The sequence below is a fragment of the Mastigoproctus giganteus genome, chromosome 12 (assembly GCF_048544385.1).
Source record: "Mastigoproctus giganteus isolate SK-2022 chromosome 12, ASM4854438v1, whole genome shotgun sequence".
Classification (NCBI taxonomy): Eukaryota; Metazoa; Arthropoda; class Arachnida; order Uropygi; family Thelyphonidae; genus Mastigoproctus; species Mastigoproctus giganteus.
Genome location: NC_143586.1, coordinates 157,687,808 through 157,712,047, shown reverse-complemented (window position 1 = coordinate 157,712,047; position 24,240 = coordinate 157,687,808). Strand labels below are relative to the sequence as shown.

General features: G+C 38.7%; 1 protein-coding gene across 1 annotated transcript in view; it reads right to left on the bottom strand.

Moving 5' to 3' along the window:
• Nucleotides 1–24,240, bottom strand: part of LOC150077536 (choline/ethanolamine kinase-like) — a 106,063-nt gene that overhangs the window by 33,700 nt on the left and 48,123 nt on the right. The window contains exons 6-7 of the mRNA XM_090386510.1: nucleotides 16,601–16,691; nucleotides 7,699–7,807 (exon numbers count right to left, since the gene is read on the bottom strand). Coding sequence (XP_090242636.1) covers nucleotides 7,699–7,807; nucleotides 16,601–16,691 — 200 coding nt within the window. The remainder of the gene's footprint in view (nucleotides 1–7,698; nucleotides 7,808–16,600; nucleotides 16,692–24,240) is intronic.

Here is a 24,240-nt window from a genome sequence, read left to right as displayed (position 1 = left end):
ACGCACATGGGGAAGGATTACCTCAGTACAGTATCGTGCACCAGTCACAGTACTGCCTTCCAGTATCTGGAGTTGTGTACATCCATCCAAGATAATGCCTCCCCAGATGAGAATACCCTGACTGCCATATCGATGCCTTTCAGTGATGTTTGCGGGGTGATACTGTGTGCCAACCTCTTGCCAGATTAGCTGATGTCCAGAATCACTACTGAGACTGAATTTACACTCATCAGTAAAGAGTACCTTAAGTAAAGATTTTGTGGTTGTAACCTTTAGAAATAGTGTTGGTCCTTAAGTTTTGCACACTAGTGTATAATCATAATACAACTCTGGAGTCATATATGAATTCGAATTCTCTTTCCAAGGTATCTGAATCTATATTATATGGTATAGTCTGCCAGGGATGAAAAGTAGATGACGTAGAGCTGATATCGTCTTTTAAGAGCACATAAGGCGATATTGTTGCACTAATTATCTTAAGAGTAGGAGATCTAGAGACTTACTCAACAAGTATAGGGTAATGGTGGGAAAAAGTCAAGAATTGGGATTGAATTTGAAAGTGTCTGCAATTCTGCCCTGTATGATAGGAGGGAGTATGTGATGAGAGTCGTCAACCAATTTGGCCCTGGAGAAAATGTGCAAGGCTCATGGGGTACAATTTTTCTCAGCATGGTCTGTGCTTGTTGACAGGAGATTTTGTTTTTACAGGGATGGGATACACTTAAATAGAAGGGGGTGCAAGAATATTTGCTGATGGTATCGAGCTCAATGAGAAGGGGTAGCTCACAGTATCTGGACCCATAATACTTCAAGAGGGGCCTGGCCAGGACCTTAATTAAATTCATTTTTAATAATTAATAAAAAAATTTAAACTTAAAACGACGAAAAACATTTTTATTTTATTAATTTTTATCTTATTCATTTATTATAATCCTGTCCTGTCAAGACATTATGACATCCTCCCCCCATGGTTTAACAATCAGTCATTCCTCCCCACATGGTGGCCACATGTCACGATGAGACATACAGCATGATAAATGTGATACTGCAGGTTCATGACATGCAGTTCATACAAAGTACTTGTTCAAAACGGGTAAGGGACATATATGATAGACTGAAAAAAAAGGGATGATTGTCAGGTACTGGTTGAAGGGTGGCAGTATTACAGAAGCTGCAAATTTTGCAGGCTGTTTGATTTTGGTTTTTATGGTGCAAGGGAGACTAAGGCCATGATGCAACAAGTCCATCTGCTGGCTGTCTGAGGAGTGCTGTAGTTAAGGCATTCCAAGAGTGGATGGATAGTGAAGAGAGAATCAGCCAGTCATGATTATCAGCTGTCCTGTCTTGTGTGAGCCAATAAATGGAAAACAGTGGAACAGCTGATCGTGTACTTTAACCAGGGGAATGACCAGCAGTGTTTCCAATACCATGATCCAATGAACCCTCCTCTGTATGGCTACACACCCATTCAAGATACACATGCTTACAGCTACCCATCACCAAAAATGCCTAAAGTTTGCATCTGAATGGTATCATTGAACCATTGATGACTGGAAAAAGTTGCCTTTTCCAATGAATCACTCTTTGTGCTATGCCATGTGGATGGTAGATGGAGGGTACAGCAAAAAACTGCAAGTGGTGGGAATGTTTTAGTCTGAGGGATGTTTTCCTGGGAATCTTTTGGAGCCCTTATACCCTTAGACTGCAATCTGAATGCTAAAAATTACCAATCCATTGTGGCTGCTCGGGTATATACCCTTTGTGTTTTATGCATGTGAATTTGCAGGACAATGTACCCTGTCACATTGCTCATACTGTTCAAGAGCATTCACTCAACATAAAAGCAACTTCCAGGTACTACCTTAGCCACCAAATTCACCAGATACGGATCCTATAAAATAGCTCTGAGATTACATGGAGAGACAGATCTACAATTTGGATCCTCCACCATGGACTATTGCAGATCTGCAGAATGGAATACTGGTGATGTGGTACAACCTACTTTCTGTATGTTGTACCACGTCACTAGGATGTCCATACCTTGCTATGTGGTGGCAGTACTCGCAGCAAGAGGAGGAGGACACCCACTATGAGGTAGGTAGGCATAATTTTTTCATTGGACAGTGTATGTAATAATTTACTTGTTGCTTTTTAACCTTCACATCAACATGTGGACACAGAAACACAGGGCAGGGACTCCTGTCATATAATTTACACCAGAGCCCACATTAGCCCTTAACTTGACTGACCAAAAAAGTAAGAGATATATGGGCAATTGCAAAAAGGATTTTCAATTCACAATCCTAATGCATAGTAGGCTCACTTCTGGTGTATACAACAGTCTCAACTCTTCCAGGTATACTTTCTACCAAGTTCTTATAGATGTCAGCAGGAATTTGGCTCTACTCCTCCTGCAAAACAGCTGCCAGAACAGGATTTGAAGGATGCGCATCTCAGCCATTAGCAATTCCAGTGTTCCAATTCATCCTACAAGTCTTCAGTGGGGTTGGAGAGTTTTCAGGCTGATACTAATAGGGCCTGTTTCCACAGTACTGCCATAGTATAGGAAATGCAAAAAAAGTGTACAATTGCCTAATTGGGTCACACACGTTTCAGGCATACTACAGCCAGTGAACCAAGTTCAAACCAATCAAAACAGCCCCCATACCATCAGACTGCTTCCACATGATTGAGACAACTTGATGGGAAGTGTTTTCTGGCCAATCCTCATACCCAAATGTGTCCAGTGGAACAAAACACTGAATAGCAAAATTTATCACTCTACAGAACTTTCTGCTACTGTTCAAACATGAATAACAGAAGTGATACCATTCCAACACCATATCACATTGATGCCCATGACAGTGGGCTTACGCACAGCTGCCCTACCATTGAACCCAATGCTATGCAGCTCACTTTGCATGGTTTACTAATAATAGTCCCCTGGCCTGTTGGATCCAGTATGTAATGTTTCCCACTGATGACACACGAGGCATTAACTATCTTGTATTATCTTTATGAAGCCAATTAAAACCTTTTTTTTTTTTTTTTTTTTTTTTGTTGAGGTGGTAGCCAAGTGTTTCCATCTTTGAAAATCCATTTTGTACAATGGATTTTGAGTGATTCATACAAGTAAGAGTTGCATGCATAGAAAGGTTATTGATGTAGCATCCAACCAAGTTTGAAAGAACGTACAAAAAGAAGAAAATACATGTAAAGGAAATTTGTTTCAGAAAGCAGAAGTAGAAAGGGATAAGTGAGGAAAAGTCAGTTCTGTGAGTTTGGAAATGGACAGTGAATGGATGCTGACAGCTTGTAGCATGTGTTCGGACTGCTTCAGAAGAGAATGGGAGAAATTAGAGATGCTAATTCAGAGAATCAGTGCCAGTAAAAGTATCCATAGAAAAGGAATGCCACAGAAACTGAATATCCATGGAGATGGAGACATTGTTTCCATAGACATTCCAAACTTAGAGACACTATAAGAGATGGATCATTAAATAACCTGAATGTCTCTTTTGAATGGAGTCTAGAATCTTGAGACAGGTTTTGAGAGCACTACCTCAGATGCGGGAGTAATATTACTCCCTCACATGTGGGAGTAGTATTCCATGATAGGAGGATAGATTTAAGATTTGTACAGAGTGAGTAGTTGTTTAGAAGAAAAGTAACACCAAAAGCAAAAGGAAAAAAAAAAAACCCAGTTTTTCTGATGTAGAACAGCAATATTTGATGTGGTTATCACAAGAGAGATTAGAAATCAGGGTAATTGTGATCATGTGATTTTGTTTAGAAATAGAGGCAGTAGACTATTGTCAGAAATAAGAGAGAGGACCAAGTTTGGAAGGATTAAAGTGTCTCAAACTGGAAAGTAATTAGAAAACAATGTCATCTACCGCCACCTGCAGTGAACAGCAAGAGAGAAAACTGGATACCCAAATGCAAAAAAAAAAAATAGTCAGCAGACCACAAGATGAGGGCTTGTTAGATCTTTATGCCAAACACGATCAAAAGCCTTAGAAATTTTAAGAGCAACTGCTTTAGTTGCTCCAAAGACAAGTAAAATAAGCCAATATATCAGCACCAATGAATTGGCGCTGAGAGAATCCATGCTGGCAATCATTAATCAGCAGGAAAGTTCTGAGATGATTAGAATTGGAGTTTGACGGATTTCTGCATTACCTGGGAAAGAGTGTGGATGTAATGGCAATTGGACAATAATTATAAAGGAGGGATTTGTCACCCTTGATAGTAACTGGTTAGATATGAGCACATTTCCAAACAGAAGGAAAAACACTAGCAGAGCAACAAAGTGTAAGGAGCTAACACAAAAGAGGAGAACAAACTCAGGAGTACATATTTTAAGAACAAGTGGAAAAATACCATCAAGAACTGGCATCAAGAATGTTCAGAATTCTGACATCCTCCTGCAGGAGGTACCAATGGAGTGTATTGGGTAAGATAAGAGGTAGTTTACCAAGATCATCAATACAAGAGTTAGAGGGAAAACAGGATGCAAAAAAAGTCAGCTTTTTCTTTAGCTGACTTTTTAGCAATAAGACCTGGTGTAATAGGACCATCAGGTTGTAACAAATGTGGGGATATTGATGAACAGAAATTGTGGCCATTAGCTTTGGGAAGAGACCAAATTGTTTGACTATCATTTGGACAAGAAGTAAGTTTTCTACTCTTATCCTATTCAAGATTGAATTTAGACCAAGTAAAAACTATTTTATGATTGTTGTAAGCTCTTGCATAAGTAGAAAATGAAACTGGAGATTTGAATACAAGCCAATTGCAATTTGCTACATACTTATCTTGAACAGCCTTAGCATATTCATTGGAAAACCATAGATTAAATAAGATGCAACATTTTAGGTTGTAATGCAGAATAAAGAATTTCATTCCTACAAGAATAATTTCACTGATATCACCCGAGAAAATATTAGGATCAGTAAATTTAAAAATATAATACAATCAGAGAAAAAATACAAATCACACAGATCATCTTCCATTTTGCATTACTGTAATGAAAAATAATATGAGGCTCAGAAGGGCCATGAAAAAGAGGTACCATTAAAGAAGAGATCATCACTAAGTTATGATCTGAAGTGCCTAGAGGACTAATAAGTCCTCTAGGTAGTGTACTTGGAAGGATTGTTGAGAAAAAGATCAAAAGTGTTCAGTATGTGGCTAAAATTGGCTGGTATTCTTGTATGTAAATGAACAAGTTGTGTGGGGTCATTACTGATTGCAAAAGCCTTGGCATCTAGAAAACTTAAGCCAAGTGGAATTGTGAACATTAAAAGCACCATGAAAAATTACCTCACAGTTAGTAAACTTAGACTGGAGAAAGTACAATTTAAAAGAAAGAATGTCAAACAGTTCAGAGCGATTAGTGGAATTGTAAGGAAAGGAAATAGATAAATTTTACAGAAAGGGACAAAGACATTTTAAGCCACAGGAGAATCAAAAAGGGGAGATTCCAAATTACAAAGTCTCTGACACAGAATATCAGAGTAGACATATACAAGTACTGCCTTCAAAGCAAAAGGAATCAAAGAGCAAATGGTTAGGACAACTAAGATGACTAGTGGTTGAAGCAACCGATAATTGGACTCTATCAGAAAAAGTAAGTGGGGTGGCTTGGCAAATTGTAGGTAGAAATGGACATCAATGAGATTGGAACCAAGACCATGTATATTTGTGAAGTGAATGAGAAAGCTTTTGGAAGATTTAGTTTCCTTTGCAGAGAAGTTTTGCTATTAGTTTGACTATCTGTGATGCATCCGGTAGATAGAACTGACTGGACTCCCTCCAGTCACTAGCTGGTAGAGTGGAGACAGTAAGATCATGCAATAGCTCATCCAGATGTCTCCCAGTTTTGTTTTCAAAGGTTTGGTCTAGTGGACCATCTGGCAGATGGCTGCAAATGCTGTTTTAGAAGTGTACCCTCAAAATTTAAGGAACACTGGATCTCACAGGATGGCTATCATAACCTCAAAAGACATCATTCATATTACATAATGGAAGCAATAGGGGTTGTGCTATATCAGCATTAGAAGGATAAACAAAATTAACAAGCTTTGTGTTAAAGGCAATCTTAGCTATTATTCAATTTCATCTCACAAAATTTTTTGCGGCTATAGTTAATTTATCTCAAGTAGTAAGGTTAATTTACCTCAAGTTGAGGTAAAATATAACAACCATGCTGCATGTGAGTTATTTTGGTTTTTGAGCTTGTAGTAGTAGTAGTAGTAGTAGTAGCAGTAGTAGTACTAGTGGCATGTGATGCAAGAAAGTAAGTGTATGAGCTTATGCAGCATCAGCCAAAAAAAAGAAAAAAAATCACACCATTCCCTCCAAATGCCTGTCCAGTTCCTCCTTAAATTTATTCAACCAATCAACTTCCACAACGACAGATGGAAGTTTGTTCCAGCAATTAACCACCCACTGGCTAAAGGCAAATTTCCGCACATCTATTCTACATCTGTCTTTTCTCAATTTGAATTTATGCCCCCTTAGGTTCGTAATCTGAACAAGTGGAATGATCCCATCAGAATTCAACGTGCTCAACCCATTCAAGGCCTTATATACCTCAATCAGATCACTGCGCAGGTGCCTAGTCTCCAGCCACTGCAATTTGCAGAACTTAAGCCTCACTTGGTAAGAGGATCCCTTCATTCCCCTCACCAATCTTGTTGCCCTTCTCTGTACACGCTCAAGTAAATCTACATCCTTCCTAAAATGAGGCCTCCAGACATGTACGCAGTACTCAAGGCGTGGCCTGACCATTGCCTTATACAGAGGGATAATCACCTCCTTTTCCCTGCTAGCAAAATTCCTCTATATCATTGACAAAACCTCATGACCTGCCCTGGCAGCCTGTCTGCATTGCACAGAAAACTTCATATCTGACTGCACAATTACTCCCAGGTCTTTTTCATTTTCTACCACCTTAAGTGTAGTACCACACAGTTGGTACATTTCTCTGGGGTTACTTCTACCCATATGCAGTACTTTGCATTTGTCAAGGTAAACTTCAGTTGCCCCTTCTTAGCCCAATGTGCAACTCTTTGGCTGAGTGGCTATCCCCATCTACCTCTTTAGAAGTCTCTCGTATTTGGAAGTTTACAATGGCTAGTGACTCAGAGATATAATACATCAAAGTATTCACATCCAAATTATTTCCCTGTCTTGATTCCCAACTACACTAGTCCCCATAACATGCCATTATTATTTTACTGAAAACAAACGAAGCAATAAAATCATTGCATATTTTATGTTATTGACCACAAAAAAGATGATTTTTAATTGTTCAGATAAAATATAACAACCACACAATATAATATAAACCTAATACTAACAGAATATTAGTATTAGTAGTTGAAAATGATGCAATAAAGCAAGCTTATACAGCATTAGCAGGGGAAAAATACTCCCACCTCATCTTTCCATTCTTCCTTTAATCAATTGTATAATTATTTCTTAAAGTTATTTATTCAAACTAGCCACCTCCACACAACCAGATGGAGGTTTGTTCCAAAAATCAATCATTCTTTGGCTGAAAGCAAATTTTCATACCTCTATCCTACAACCAACCTTTTTCAATTTAAATGGAGTGAATGGAGTAATTTGATGTTCAAAAAACATTTCTCAATACAAGTATAAAAGTTTAATATTGTTAATATTTCCTACCTGTTTTTCCGTTGTTGGAAAGTTCTCAAACCTTATAGAATAATAAGGATAATGTGGATAAGAATAATCAAACATCCATTCACAAAAATAATTTGCTATGTCATAGGCTCTGAAAAACAGAAGAAAGAAGCACATTAATTATAAAAAAAACAACATGCCATATAAAATAAATAAATTTTCTCTTTATACTCCAGGGTGGCAGCATAGTCAGAGGCATTCATGTTTACAGTGCAGAGATTTACAATTATTTATCCTATTTTGTGGTATCAAATAGATTTGAATATATTTTAGTATTAAATCAGCTCACACCAACCATAAGAATAAGTATTTACTGTAACTAAAATATTTATTTACATATTAAAATAAAATAAATATTTACAAAAACTGCTATTATATTAAATATACATGTAAAAACATTAAAACTGTGATAAAATCCTTGAGATAAAATCCTTGAGATAAAATACACTAAAATAAACCGGATTAAAAGCGATAAAAACGATAAAAATCTCTGGAGCTTTTGGAAGCTTGCGCTCCCTTCCTCAGCAGGAACAAAACTTCCTGCAGCACGTCCATATATATAACTGGCTCACGGTACCTATACATGTGGTGCAGTCGGCGCATGGTCTGAACTGGAAGCGGAAATAGCTCGGGAACGTGTTAAGCAAAACCGTTCATCCGTACTTAGGATAATAGTTTCAAACAGAGGATGCATACGCATACCTCTGTCCCTATTCATAATATTGTGGTCGGATGAACAGATTCGTAGGCTCTCGAGCCATTTACAGTTCCAGAACCCTGAGCATCTCGCTAGAATTTTGCGGGGCTATAAAACACGCTGTGTGCAGCTTCCCGGGCGGAGATTGCACACAGTGTTGTCTCAGGTAAAAGACCCAATAGCAAAGGACCTGAGTAGTGGAGTAGTATACAGGATAAAATGCCCGGATTGTGGGGAGTGTTATGTGGGCGAGACAAAACGACGGCTCAAGGATCGTCTGGCGGAGCATGCAAATGCTATAAAAACCGCTGATTACAATAAGTCTGCTGTGGCCGAACATTTTTGGGAGAAGCAGCATCAAATTTCCCCAGAGGATGCGGTTATCATGGATCGAGCGCATGGGTTCTGGAAATGTAAATGGCTCGAGAGCCTACGAATCTGTTCATCCGACCACAATATTATGAATAGGGACAGAGGTATGCGTATGCATCCTCTGTTTGAAACTATTATCCTATGATGCTTCTGATGCATTATCCTGGCTACCTGCAGGATTTGTGTCTATGAGTGTACTCAGTCTGGGTGATCACCCAGACCTTGCATCCCACGGTGATGTGTTGGATCGTTTCTGAGGCCAGGTGGCATCATCGACATGTGTCATCTGACATTCCTGGCTCCTTTGTGATGTATTTTCTATAATTTCTGGTGTTGATTACCTGGTCTTGGATTGCCAGCATGAATCCTTCAGTCTCGGGGAAGAGCATCCCACTTGTGAGCTATTCATTGGAAGCAATGATCAATGTGATATTGATGGAGGTGATTGTAGTGTCTGCAATGGAGTGTCTTCTTTGCCTATCTTTCTAGCTGCATTTTTTGTGCCATCTGGGCGGGAGGGTCTCCTCGCTTAGGTTGAGTGGGGTATACCACTTATTTATCTTCCTTATGGCCTGGTAAAGTGGTGCTGTGTTGTTCACGAAGTAATCCTTCAGGTTAACTATCGCTGTTTTCTGTTGCTCTATCAGGTCCCTTCCTCCCTCTTTCCGAGCTATTGTTAGTCTCTCACGGCTGACTTTGGGTGGTGCTGGCGGCCCTTGATCATTGTTGTCCTTGTCTTTTGCATGATATCCTCTAGCTCGGTGCTAGTCCAATCTATAAACCCAAAGGAGTATGTTAGTACTGGAGCTGCATAGGGGTTCATGGCCAGTGGCAGACTGGGTCTAAAAATATTGGTTGCCAGGGGTTAAAGGGGCCCCACCCGCAACTATAAGGCTATCATTTAATTTTTGCTTAATTATATTTTCAAGCTACTAAAAGGTTATTAACATTTTTAACATATTGTCTAATGTTTAAGGGGGCCCACTTGCCACTGGGCAAGCTGACACCCTGACAGGTCCGCCACTGTTTATGGCTTTAACTGTGTTCCCTCCAATCAATTTTGCTTTCAGCAGGCTTCTGAGTCTCTGATGATATTTTTCAGTTAGGCACTTCTTGATTTCCTTGTGCTCTAATTGCTGGGCCTGCATCATCCCTAGATATTTGTATGTCTCTCCTTCTGTCATAGCTTTGTTCTCTTTACCAGTCAGCAGGTGGTAGTTTCGGCCGACTAACATTCCCTGGTGCAGTATGTGGGTGTTGCATCTGTCTAGACCAAATTCCATTCTTCAGTAATCCAGAGTAGTTGCTGGAGTTGCTTCTCGGTTGCCATGTAGAGCTTGATGTCATCCATGTACATCAGGTGAGTAAGGGTGTACAGGTTCTTCCTTCCTTCCTTCTTTGAAGTTATATCCATACTTGCTGTCGTTAAGCATGGTGGATAGTGGGTTGAGTGGTAGACAGAACCACAGTGGGCTCAGAGCATCTCCCTGAAAGATTCCTCTTCTGATGGGGATTGGTCTGGTTGTTCTCAACCTTAATGGTGGTACTCCATTTCGTCATTTTTGCTCCTAGGAAGTTTGTCACTATTGGATCGACCCCTTGTAGATCTTCAGGGTCTCTATTAGTCAGCTATGAGGCCTTGCGGTAATTGATGTAGGCCGTTTATAGGTTGCGGTGCTTCTTGTAGGCTTGCTCCATAACTGCAGCATCTATGGTTAATTGCTCCTTGCATCCTTTGCTCCTCTGCTTGCATCCTTTCTGCTGTTTGGCCATTATGTTCTGACTCTCTAAGTGGTCTCATATCTTCTTGGTTATGCAGCTGAATGGCCTGTATTTCACCGGGTTTACTGTATCTTTGTCTTTAGGCTTATATGTGACTCCTTCAATGAGAAACTTCAGGATTGTCTCCAGGTGCCTTATCATTCAAGTGAACTGCTCTGCTAGGTGCTTGTGTGTGTGCAAGTGAGCTTCTTGTACCAGTAGTTGTGGATGTTATCAATTCCTGGGGTTCGCAAGTTGTGGATGTTCCTGATCGACTGTTTTACTTCTTCTTGAATCTCCCACTCTCTCATCTCTCATCTTCTCATCTTGATAGCACAGTATACGGCTGTGTGGATAGCCTCCAGCATTGTACCATTGTTGTCAAGATAATGTGGTATTATTATTATTATTGTTGCTCTTATATTATTTCTCCCCGATTGGGGGGACTCCACTCTGTGATGGGTACTGCTACCAAGTAGACAGGGTGGTTGTAATGTCTGGTGTTACTGCTTGTCGAGGAACTCTCTGATTATCCTACAGGTGTTCAGGATTGTGACTTTCTGGAGTTCCTTGTAGGTGTTCTCTGGGAGACCTATTGCTGCTAGGCTGTTATGTAGGGATTTTTTTGGCACCATACTGGTGGTTGAAACAATGATCGGGACAGTCATTACTTATTATTATTATTATTATTATTATTATTGTTATTAGCCATATGGTACAAGGAAGCCTGAGGCTTATGCTGTACCAGCCAAAAAAAAAAATTTCTGAATTACCCTTAGAGAGAGAGAGAGAAAATTTGAACAAAGTCAGAAGTAGAAGGGAATCACCAAGAAAGAGAAGAATGATGAGATCCAAATCAGGATCCTGAGTGTGCCAAGCCCATATCACCAAATGTTTTTTTTTTTTTTTTTTTTGATTTGGTAGTTGTTGGCGCATCGGCTTCTGTGGCCATATTGCACCTCCCAAGGTTTTTGCAGTACTTTGATCCAAGCCCGAAGCGGGAATCGAACCCGCGACCTTTGGGTTGCCGGGCAGGTACTTTACCCACTCGGCTAGCCCGGTCGGCTCGCCAAATGTGAACTCCCTCGGGTTAATACTTGCGTGTACAATGCTAAGGAGCACAGTAAATAAATTTAATGAATTTGAAGAGCTAGTCAAGTCATCAAATGCAAGTATTGTGGGAGATATCAGAGATGTGGTGTCACTCAGATCTAAGGGATTTTGAATTTGAATATGGGGAGTACAATGTGTGCAGAAAGGACAGGAGGGGAAATGGTTAAGCTCTTGGTTAAGAAGCACATAAAATCTAAGGCAGTGCATCCAGTTGACATGGATGACCAGTACTATGTTGAATCAGTCTGGTGACAGTCTGACATAAGCACTGGGAAACAAAAATGAAAGCAGGAGTGTGTTTTGGCCTAATGGCTCTGATTGTAGTTTTTATTTGGTTTTTAGGAGCATTAGCAACTAAGGCCATATTGCTCCAGGGATATGCGGTGGTCATTCCCTGACCTCTCCGCATCTTCCGTATTTTTGTGGTCACGGGCTTGAACCCCGGTCTAATCAAGAAGCGTGTGCTATGCACTGCTGTTCCTGCGTACCTGGCTATGGAGGTGCCTAATGACTCTGATGAACACCTGTGCAGAGAAATAGGGTGGGCCAAAAAATCGGAATGTCTTATAATGGGGGATTTTAACTTTCCAGATGTTGACTGGAACTTGTGGTTTGGTCACTCTCACACTAGCAAGAATTTTGTGGATTTATTGAATGACTGCTTTCTACAGGAAGCAGCATGTTAGAGAGGCAACAAGAGAGAGCAATACTCTTGATCAGATTATCAACAGCAATTCTTAATGTATTAAGAATCTGCAGATAAAAAAAAAAAACACTAGGTGGCAGTGATTAATCACAGTGTGATTAATGAGGAATTTACTTAAAGGTGTAACTACCATCAAGGGTAAAGGGGAAAAAAACAGTGATCTCAGACAGTTTTTAAATTCTATATCAACTAATGATGGTAGTGGGACCAACTAATAATGAACAACAAATTCTAAGTGCGAAGCTTTCAGAGATATAATCATAGAAGGTACTAGGCTTTTCATACTGACTAAGAAATATTGTTCAAGGTATAGACCTAAATGGATGTCAGATTAAATAATGAGACATGTGGCACAGAAGAAAAAATGCAAGGGATACTTATAAATTATCAGGTAATACAGAAGCCTACGGTAGTCATAAACTAGTCTGCAATAAAGTCACAAAGGAGGTTAGGCAAGCCAAGGCAGATTATGAGAAGTCTTTGACAAAGAAAGCCAAGAAAAGAACAATGATTTCTTTACTAATGGTAATAATAGAAGGAAGGGAATGAATCACATTGGGCCACTTGATATCGATGGGTTAACTGTTGATGACCCTGTTCAGGTTGCTGTCAAACTGAATAGGTATTTTGCATCTACATTCACACATGGGGAATTCTTTAGAGGAGAGGATGCCAGAAGTTTATCAATCTCTAACAGGAAGCTAAATGATTTTGTAAATAACTGAAAGGAAATTGTTGAAGTTAAACATAAGAAAGGCACCTGGGGTAGATGGAATCTACAGAATCATATTGAGGGAGGCAGCAAGGGAGGTAAGGTAACCCCTAGCCATAATTATTAGTATTAGTATTAGTAACGGCCGCATGGTGCAAGAAAGCCTATGGCTTATGCTGCACCAGCCAAAAAAAAATAATAATAATAAAAAATAAAAAATAAATAAAAAAAAATAAATAAATAATAAATAAATAACTAAATAATAATAATTAATAAAAAAAAAAAAAAAGGAAATTAAACCTATCATCCTATGCGCTTCCCTTACCCGAAAGTACTATCCAGATGACCTTTGAATTTCCCCAAACTGTCGGCCTCTACCACCCATGAAGGCAACTTATTCCAGTAATTTATAACTTGCTGGCTAAAATAAAACTTCCTGCAGTCCAATCTAAACATTTCCCCCCCATTATGAGAACATCTTTAGATTCAGGTGAGTTCACTGTGGACTGGAAATATGTGAATGGTCCCCAAATCAGAAATAGGGACCAAAAGGTGACATGAGTAATTACTGACCTGTTAGCTTAACTTCTGTTCCAGGGAAAATAATGTAGTCACTGGTTAAAGAAGTAATACAGAACCATCCAGACAGAAGGGCAGTTATACTTCAGTCACAGAATGTGTTTGCTAAGGAGAAATCTTGTCTGACCAATTTGATTGGCAACTGTGATGCAGTAACAAACGAACTAGATGCAAAAAAATAATTTTTAAATCATATACTTAGAGTCAGGAATGCTTTTCATTCTGTAGCACATAAAAGACTGCTGTACAAATTGGTGCATTGTGGCATTAAGGGCAAGTTACTGCTATGGAAGAAGGGATGGTTGAGTGGGAGAAGACAGAGAGTTGCCATCAATGGACACTGCTCTTCATGGACGCGGAGACGGGGGAAACCCCTGGTGCCATTTGACACTAAACACACTTTGCCCTTCATGGACAACCGTCTGCGTGGGTAGCACAGTGGTATCACCGTCACCGTCCTCCCTACACCGGGTGGAAAAGGCCTGGGTTCAAATTCCATCGACGATGCGAGGAACTTTAATGGGCTTTTTTCACTCCGTGGCTGAATTAGTAGGTCTCAGGCATAGATAGCAAGGTTTTTACCCCAGAAACTGGGATTTTTCGTCCAGCAAAACACACAAATCAAACAATGAACATACGCAATTAACAGACATAAGACACAGCACAGCAAATGAATTTAATTATTCAGGTGGCCTAAAAATAATAGTTTAGTTTAGTTTTGCTCTTCATGGATTAATGTTATTAGCGGAGTCCTCCAGGGTTTGGTGCTGAGTCTATTATTGTTTTCTGTCTTTATTAATGATATTGAGGAAGGTATATCAGGCTTAATGTCTAAGTTTGCAAATGATACAAAGATTGGGAAGGTGGTTAATGACAATAAAGAAGGTATGCTCTTGCAACAGCATCTAGAAAAATCAGGCAGATGGATTGAGAAATGGCAAATTGAAGTTTAACAAATGCAAGGTTCTGCATATGGGTAGCAGTAATCACAGAGTAATGATACTGCACTCAGTGTAGTGGAAAATGAAAAGGACCTGGAAAGCAGTGCAGACAGGCTGCCAGGAGAGCTCACGTAGTTTTGTCAATGATATACAGGAATTTTGCTAGCAGGATAAAGAGGTGATTATCCAATTGTATAAGGCAGTGGTCGCACCACATCTTGGGTACTGCTTAATGCTGCATGAATACTTCAGGCCTCATTGTAGGATGTATGTAGAGCTGCTGGAATGGATACAGATAAGGGCAGTGAGATTGGTGATGGGAACAAAGGGGTAGTTTCACCAAGAAAATCTTCAGTTTTGCAAACTGCGGCATCTGGAGACTAGGCACCTGCAAGGTGATCTGATTGAGGAGTTTAAGGATTTGAAAGGCTTGAGCAAACTCAATGCTGATGGTCACTTTGCTCAGACTATGCACATGAGGTGCATAAATTCAAATTGAGGAAGGATGATTGCAGGATAGATGTGCAGAAATTTGACTTCAGCTAATGGGTGGTTGATTGCTGGAACAAGCTTCCATCCATTGTTGTGGAAGTGAATAATTTGAATAAATTCAAGGAAGAACTAGATAAACTATTGAAGCAAAGGATAGGTGAAATGGAATTTTTTTTTTTTTTAGCTGGTGCTGTATAAGCCTGCTTCCTTGCAACATTTGACACTACTAATACTAACAGCAATCAGTGTTATGGGTGGAGGCTGACCTAGCCATTTCTGACTTTCATCTGTTCAGGCCTTGGAAATAACGTCTGGTAGGAAGGTGACTCAGGGATGAAGTTCAATGGTATTTTAAAACCTGGCTGAATGGGAATGTTTCCAAATTTTATGGTACAAGTTGAATGAACAAATGCCTGAATGGGATAGCACACTTGTCTGGTTGTGCAGCTTGACATGAATTGGTATTGACAATAGTAATAATATTCTTTCTTTTTTTTTTAATCCTGATATTTATGGTAATGGGGTACCCATTTGTTCTTAAATTGAGGAGAAAGTGGTATGTTTCAGAGTGCTAAAATTCATATTTTCATAAGTTTTAAATCGAGTGTTATTCTTAACAGTATCTTGTGAAAAATAAAAAGATAACTGCTTTAACTTATACAATGAGTACTTTCAAATTCAAGGTGAACTAACAGTAAATAAAAGGACAAATATAAGAACATCCTTCTTACCTCTTAAGCTATTGACATCACTTTCCCACAGACAGTATTTCAGCAGGCAAACATAGCTGCCTCTATGAAGGTCCTGTCATTGAATTATTCTTTGTGTGTGTGTGTGTGTGTGTGTGTGTGTGTGTGTGTGTGTGTGTGTGTGTGTGTGTGTGTGTGTGTGTGTGTGTGTGAGGAAAAGACTACAAAATGTCTGTCAGACACATTTTTGGAGGCAGTCATGTTTGATGACTGGTACAGCAACAATGCCTGTAGATAAAGACTGTCGTTAGCATAATATGAGGCAAACAACTGTACCTATACAGCGTACAAGTAAAAATGCTATAGAATAAATATCGTAAATAACTGTGGGGCATCAGTTTTGGAGTACGCATTATATTTCAATAGCCTTGACTCGGGAACAAACCTGCAGAACGGAAGTTCTAAAACTCAGAGATATTTCAAGGCCCCCCCCCACACATTAATAAAACTAATGATTTCATTTGGGATAGAGGTAAGCAAGAAACAAATATACCACTTACTTTTAATAATTATATTTTAAACTGTATATAAAATAAAACAATTATATAAACCTTACAACATTATAAAATAAAACCACTTCATTGGAAATAAATAAAAAAAGAAATTTAAAATCCGAGGTGAAATTTTGTGATTCGCCCCCCTTCCCACCTCTAAGTTGTTCGTGACCCTCCTGGGGGGATAGTCATGACCCACAGTTTAAGAACTCCTGTTGTACAGAATTTTTTTTTTTAAATTTTGACACAGAATTTTGTTTGAACTTACCTAAAATTATAACCAGAAAACTCAAAGTCAATAAAAACAATGTCATCATGTTTAGTGTCATCATGAATATCACTGGGAAGAAGTATATTAACTGTAATTTAAAAAATATAATTAATTAATTGATTTTATATTATTTTAATAGTAATAAATAATCATTCAAATATACTGGATTTTGCAACAAATAATTTCTATAAGAATCTGTTTTGTTTTTGTTTTTTTTAAATATCTGCCAGTGTCCATTATTTAAATTTTTTCTCAAAGAAATTATTCAATAAACAATATCATTATTAGTAAAGCAACTGGTCAGCCAAGAAAAGCCTACAATGCAATTTAATCCAATTTGAAGTGATTTTCATGTATTATTAAGTATTTTACAAGGGCTTTTATACATGAAATTCATTTTTTTTTTTTTTTTTTTTTGTTATTTACCATATTTAAAGGTAAATCGGTGGTTAAATATTGAACATTTTTAGATTTTTTTTTGTTTTGATTTGGTAGTTGTTGGCGCATCGGCTTCTGTGGCCATATTGCACCTCCCAAGGTTTTGCAGTACTTTGATCCAAGCCCGAGGCGGGAATCGAACCCGCGACCTTTGGGTTGCCGGGCAGGTACTTTACCCACTCGGCTAGCCCGGTCGGCACATTTTTAGAACATGACTGTTAAGTATTGAGAAAAACTGGCTGACATTAAGCAGCTTTCTTTTCAGTCAGTGGCAGTTGAGACTATACTCTCTGCCACATGATAAAAAAAAATAATCTGGATTTCTTTTACTGCTATATGATGATTAAAGCTCAATGATTCCACCAGAGCACTGCTTTACCCCCCCCTCTCCAGGACCATCAGTGTATTCAGACAACCACCAACCACTAGTTCAAATTTACAAATACGCACAATAGCAAAAAAATTTTAAATAAATTAATTGATGCTTTATTGTATAGAGAATGACTGTACGTAATAACTGAGATAAGTGCAAATGACTAAGTGAAGAGAAAGTGAGTCATATTGCACGATCCACTTTGACTCATATATCTTCAAGCAAATTTTGTCAATAATCAAAGCACTATAGTAAGTTTGTGACTTTGCCTATTGACTGCTTTGTTGTCAGTAGTTTGTAACCTCATCAGCCATAAGTCTGTTGAATATCTATTAATGATTTAGCTGTTCTTTTCATTATGTTATTAAGGAAAATGAAATGGAGAGCTCGATAAGAAACAAAGTGGTTGCTAAAAAGAATACACTTTCTCACATAAATTCGTTGTAACTAACTACCACTGATCAAGTAGAAATTGGTTGCCCCCCCCCCCAGTATACAAAACAAAAAGAAAAAAAGATTTTATTCATACCATAAAGATGCAGGTTTTTAACAAATATCATACACAAATGCCAACCAGATCTTTTGGCAACCAAAATGGGTGACTTGGTTATAATGCAACTGAATTACATATTTAATATTTTAAAAATGTGCCACTTTTTTGAATATAAAATTAAAGACAGCCATAAAAAAAAATCAGAAAGTTATCTTTTTACTATATCCACTAATTATTATATAAATTAATATTTAATTACTATAATATAATTACTATTTACTATACGGGGCATCTCAAAAATATTGGTAACATCTGAAGGAATGTGAATCGCATAGGAACCCATAACCGGAAATGTCACGGGAAAGTAGTTGCAGAGGCACAAGAAGCAGAAATGACACAAGACAGTAATTAGTGGCAAACATTTATTTGACATAATATTAACAATGGAGTACGATGTGGATGCATTTCATGATGTTACAACAGATGCTCGAAGGTTCCACCATGAGACGCGATGCATGCGTGACACCGACGCAGCATGGATTGGCGGACACGGTCGAACACACCTGGAGTTTCTTTGACAGTAGCAGCAGCGAAGACGAGTCTCACCACGAGATCCATTTCCGTCTCCACAGGCGATTCATACACAATAGATTTGAGGGCCCCCACAGAAAGAAATCAAGGCTTGATAAATCAGGTGAGTGTGGGGGCCAGGCAACGGGTCCACCACGGCCAATCCATTCATGCCCAAAACGCCTGTTCAAATGGTCACGAACACACCTTCCATAATGGGCAGGCGGCCCGTCATGTTGAAACCAAATGTTGTGTCTCACATTTGCTGGAACATCGTCAAGTAACCCTGGTAGAACTTGTTCAAGAAAGATCTGATATTTAGCGGAGTTCATGCGGGATGGTAACAGGTATGGGCTGACTAAGCAGTCACCGACCATACCTGCCCACACATTTATTGCAAAGTGATGTTGTGCCGCATGGGGGCGCACTCCGTGTGGGTTGTCGTGAGCCCACACATGAGCATTGTGCTGATTGAATAATGCCTTCCCGAGTGAAATAAGCCTCATCCGTGATCAAAACATAGGCTGAAAAATTCAAGTCTTGAACACTTTCTTGGAGAAACCACTGCACAAAAGCCACACGTGCAGGATGATCTTGGGGGAGCAGTAACTGAACCCTTTGGAGATGAAAGGGGTGTAAGGAATCATCGTGCCAGACAGGCTGTACACTGCAACAAGACACTCCTAAGGCAGAGGCAACAGCACATGTGCTGGTAGTAGGATTATACTGGACGGCATTCAACACACTTTCTTCCATGGTGGGAGTTCGCATCGAACGTGGTCTGCCCACACTACTCCTGTTACCTCTAAATGACCCATAATCGCACAAATTTTGATGCACACGTGGAAACAAACAGTGATCCGGTACATGTCTGTCTGGGGAGCGTTCTCCACAAATTCATTGAGCGGCTCGTCCATTGCCCTCTGTTAATCCATACACTAGGTGCATGTCTGACAGCTCACAGTTCATATATCGATGCATGCTCTTCATGGGGTGACTACTGCTTGAATGAGTAAACCAGAAATTTTCCCTCTCACGAACTGATGAACAGCGCCGTGTACAGACTTACGGCGACATTTCCGGTTATGGGTTCCTATGCGATTCACATTCCTTTGGACATTACCTACCTCCCCTAAATGTTAGTACCAATATTTTTGAGATACCCTGTATATTAATAGCACAACTTCACGTACAAATTTTATTCATCATAGCAAAAAATGTATTCAATGCAGCATTGTTCCTGGTAAGCATATAGGTATATGAGGGGAACATATCCCTCATATATCTGGGTTTAAAAATTGGAAAGGTAAACAATGAATATGAAATATTTTTGAAATTATCAAAAATTCCTTCCCTTTTCAGTTTGTTACTAAACAATCTTGGGGAGATAGGGGACATATGCCCTTGTTTTAAAGTTTGAAAAATAGGTGAATCATTAATAAATTATCAATACTTTTCTTTTTAAATTGTTACCTGTTAGAAAACTGTGCTTGTACCTATCCAGGTTGCACTTAATCCTCTCACACTTCTTGGGGGGGGGGGGGGAGTTAAGCTTTATGATGCATTGGTGAATATTTCAAAAATTGTTTTTCAGTTTTGAGTGTTTATTTGTTTTTTGAATGAAAAAAATAAAATGGGGTTTCGCACAATTCAATATAGCATTATTTTCATTACATAGCTAAATTCAAAATTGATACGTTCAAATAAGTATCAGGAGAACTCATGCCCATAAAGATTTGTGGGATACTACTATATTCAGTTAATTGCATATAAGAAATATGAATTTTACTCTTAATGTTTTTATATTTCTCTTTGCATTTTTGACATTTATATGGCTTCCTAGTAATTTTTTTTTCTTGGCTTTTATTATTTCAAATGGTTTTCACTACAACCCACTATATTTAAAGAAAAATATGTTCTTATAGTTTGTAAAGATTTATTTTCAGTTTTAATTTCTCCCCAATGAGATTTTCACCTGACTTGATTTTTGTGAATACAAGTCAATAGCAGGATAAATGTGCTATATACACAAATATTAATTTAATTTGTACGCTAATGAAAAATAGAATAACTAGTGCTCACCTGCAAATAAGGATGTTCAGGAAAAAAAAAAAGATGTAAAATGGTGAATAAAATAAGTTTAAAGAAAATTTGCCAAACGAATGTATATATCGTTCTGGGATGTCCAGAACAGCTCATGTGATCTGTAACAGCCATACAAAACCAGCTCAACTGTCAAACCCCTGACTCCTAAGGCACTTTTGCAATAGTGAGCTTAGCATGGTAATTTCATGACTCGATAGGTATAATTTCATATGTTACCATCATCTGGCAACATATGAAACCATATAGAAATATGAAGTTCTTCATATGAAATATGAAGTTCTCTGAGCAGTGCAGATGGGCTGCAAGAGTAGCTCATGGTGTCTTGTCAATGATATACAGGAATTTTTCTAGCAGGGATAAGGAGGTGATTATTCCCTTGTATAAGGCAATGGTCAGGCAACACCTTGAGTACTGTATAGAGGTCTGGAGGCCTCATTTCAAGAAGGATGTACAGCTGCTGGAACAAGTACAGAGAAGAGCAACAAGATTAGTGAATGGAACAAAGGGTTGCTCTTACGAAGATAGGCTTAAGTTTTGCAAATTACAGTGTCTGGAGACTAGGCACCGGCGAGGTGATCTGATAGAGGTGTATAAAGCCTTGAATGGTTTGAGCATGCTCAGTGCTGATGGGATTCTTCTTCTTGCTCAGAATAATCACCTGAGAGGGCATAAATTCAAATTGAGGAAACACAGATGTAGGATAGATGTGCGGAAATTTGCCTTTAGCCAGCGGGTAGTTGGTTGGTGGAAGAGAGACTTCCATCCCTTGTTGTGGAAGTTGATAGCCTAAATAAATTTAGCCTAAATTAAATACCTGTCCAGCTCATCTGGACAGGTATTTCGAACAAACGGAGGGGTGAAGTGGAAGCTTTTTTTTTTTTTTTTTTTTTTCTGATGCTGCATAAGCTTGCTTTCTTGCATCATTGCCTCTACTAATGCTAATGCTAATACGAGATTGGGGGAAATGCTCTTTATATATGAAACAGGAAAAAATATCCCTTTAATTAATTAATAATAAAAATGAGGAGGAAGTAGGATTTTCCCACCTAGCTATTCCAGGTTTTTCAGCCCATAAAAACTGATATTATAAACATGGTGCAATATGGTCTAAGTCACCAATGTGCCTGGACCCCCCACAACATTAGGATCACCTAATGTAGGATTTTAGGCATTCTCTCACAGATCTAGACAAAGCATCTTAACCTATATCCTCCTTCTTCCACTGATAGAACCTCTTACTCTCATCCACCACTTTATTCTTCCCCATTCAACTCCCAATCTATCCCCCAGTGCTCATTTCCAACATTTTTGTTTTATGTAGGGTGCCCTGACCCTATGACTTTGCTTCTGTTATTCCCATCCTAAGGGATCTTTCTCCCTTAGGAATCCCTCTATCCCACATTTCACCTGGTGTATGCCTATTTCTCTCTTCTATCTCTATACTCTTCCCCTTTATCCATTGATCTCTCAATCTATCCTCCTCCCATGCTCAATTCCAACTTTTTTTTTTTCAGGCTATCCCCAGAAAGCTCAGGCAACTGTGGAGTTAGTCTCACGAGAGAACTGTTCCTACTGATCTGGACTAGCATCTCATGCCAATGGATGGTAACTAAGAGGTCAGTGATGTTCCATGGGCTTCTAGGCAACGTGACTAGATGAGAAACATAGCAATACAACTGTATGCTAAATTACACAAACACAGACTAATATACACTACTAGCCTTTTTTTATTTGTACACTTGGTCGTCGACTTACGACCTATGCGACTTACGACCGGCCGCACTTACGACCACAAAAAATTTGATTTTGTAAATTTCATTTGTATTAATTTTTACATTAATTTTAGATTGTATTTTTGTGTTTACAGTACATTATGTACAGTATTATTTTTCAAATTATGACAATACTGTATATGTAATTATAGATCGTAGTTTTGTATTTTTTATAAACAGTATGAATAATAAACCAATTAAAATGTACAGAGCGTTTGAATTTAACCTCCTAGAGAGAGATAGCCTAGGCGTAGAAACAAAGTAAAAGATAAAAGCATTACTGTATTTAAAATGAAAAATAAAAGATGATAAAAATTTCAAAGATTATAAAAATAAATTATAAAGATAATAAAAAGATTAGAAAGGTTAAAAAATACTGTTAATAAATATATGGCCGACATACGACCAGATCGACTTACAACCTGTCAGTCAGAACAGAAGTCGGTCGTAAGTCGACGACCAACTGTATATTGTAAATGACACAAGAAAAATAAATGAATGGGTGTTTTTTTTTTTTTTTTTTCAGTAGTTGTTGGCGCATCGGCTTCTGTGGCCATAATGCACTTCCCAAGGTTTTTGCAGTACTTTGATCCAAGCCCGAGGCGGGATTTGAACCCGCGACCTTTTGGGTTGCCAGGCAGGCACTTTACCCACCTGGCTAGCCTTGTCGGCAAATGGATGGGTGAAATCTCTCTGGGGATGCTTGACAATATATATTATAACCCACACAAATGGAACTGCACGCACAAAGCATCATGTGTTTGTATCATGCGATATAAATCAAGTATGCAGGGATGCTATGTGCACATGCAGCTCAGTGTGAGAATGAGCAATAGCATTAGAAGAGGCATATGATGCAAGAAAGCAAGTTTAGCTGACAGCATCAGCCAAAAAGAAAAAAAAACCCTTCCCATTTCACCCATCCGTTCTCTCCAAATGTTTGTCTAGTTTCTGCCTTGAATTTATTTAAGCTGTCAACTTCTACAACAATAAATGGAAGTTTGTTCCATCAATCAACCACCCACTGGCTAAAGGCAAATTTCTGCACATCTATTCAACACGAAAGGTTTAAGTGATTTTGGATGTGGCAAAGTAACTGTCACCAAACATGCTTTTTTTTTTTTTTTTTTATGAGAACCCGAAACACGAGAGGTATTAGAACCTATAGAACTTAGTACCGTGCTTGGGTTGGAGGTTGAGAAGACGAAAGAAGATATTTGTTGATATTGGACTTGAACTTCTGTAGATTGTAATTTTCAGGAAATACGTATGAAGGAAGGTTGTTCCAGAAAACGGCAGTTGAATGAATAAATGAGGAAGATGAAAAGTTGGTTCTGTAGGTTTGAAGTTGGACAGTAAATGGATGTTGGCTGGTGGCAGCACGTGTTCGGACTGTTTTGAAAGAGAGAGCAGGAATTATAGAAGCCAATTCAGAAGAACAGTACCCATGGAAGTATCTGTAGAAGAGGCATGCAGCAGAAACAGTGCGTCTATGAGAAAGCGTGTGGAGAGACTCTGTTAGAGATGAATCATTAATTAACTAACTGCCCTCTTCTGAATGGAATCAAGAAGCCTGAGAGAGGTTTTGGGGGCACCATCCCAGATGTGGGAACAATATTCCATGGCAGGGTGGATTTGCGATTTATACAGAGTGAGCAGCTGTTTGGAAGAAAAGTAACGCCGAGAGCAAAAGAGAAAACCAAGTTTTTTAGATGCAGAGGAAGCAATATTTGTAATGTGCTTGTGCCAAGAGAGATTAGAAGTCAGGGTAATCCCCAAAAGAGATATATCATTTTGCCTAGAAATCGGAGTGTCACTAAAGATAAGCATAGGAGCAGAAGAATCCTTTTTGCGAGATATAAGACAAGATTGAGTTTTAGAAGGG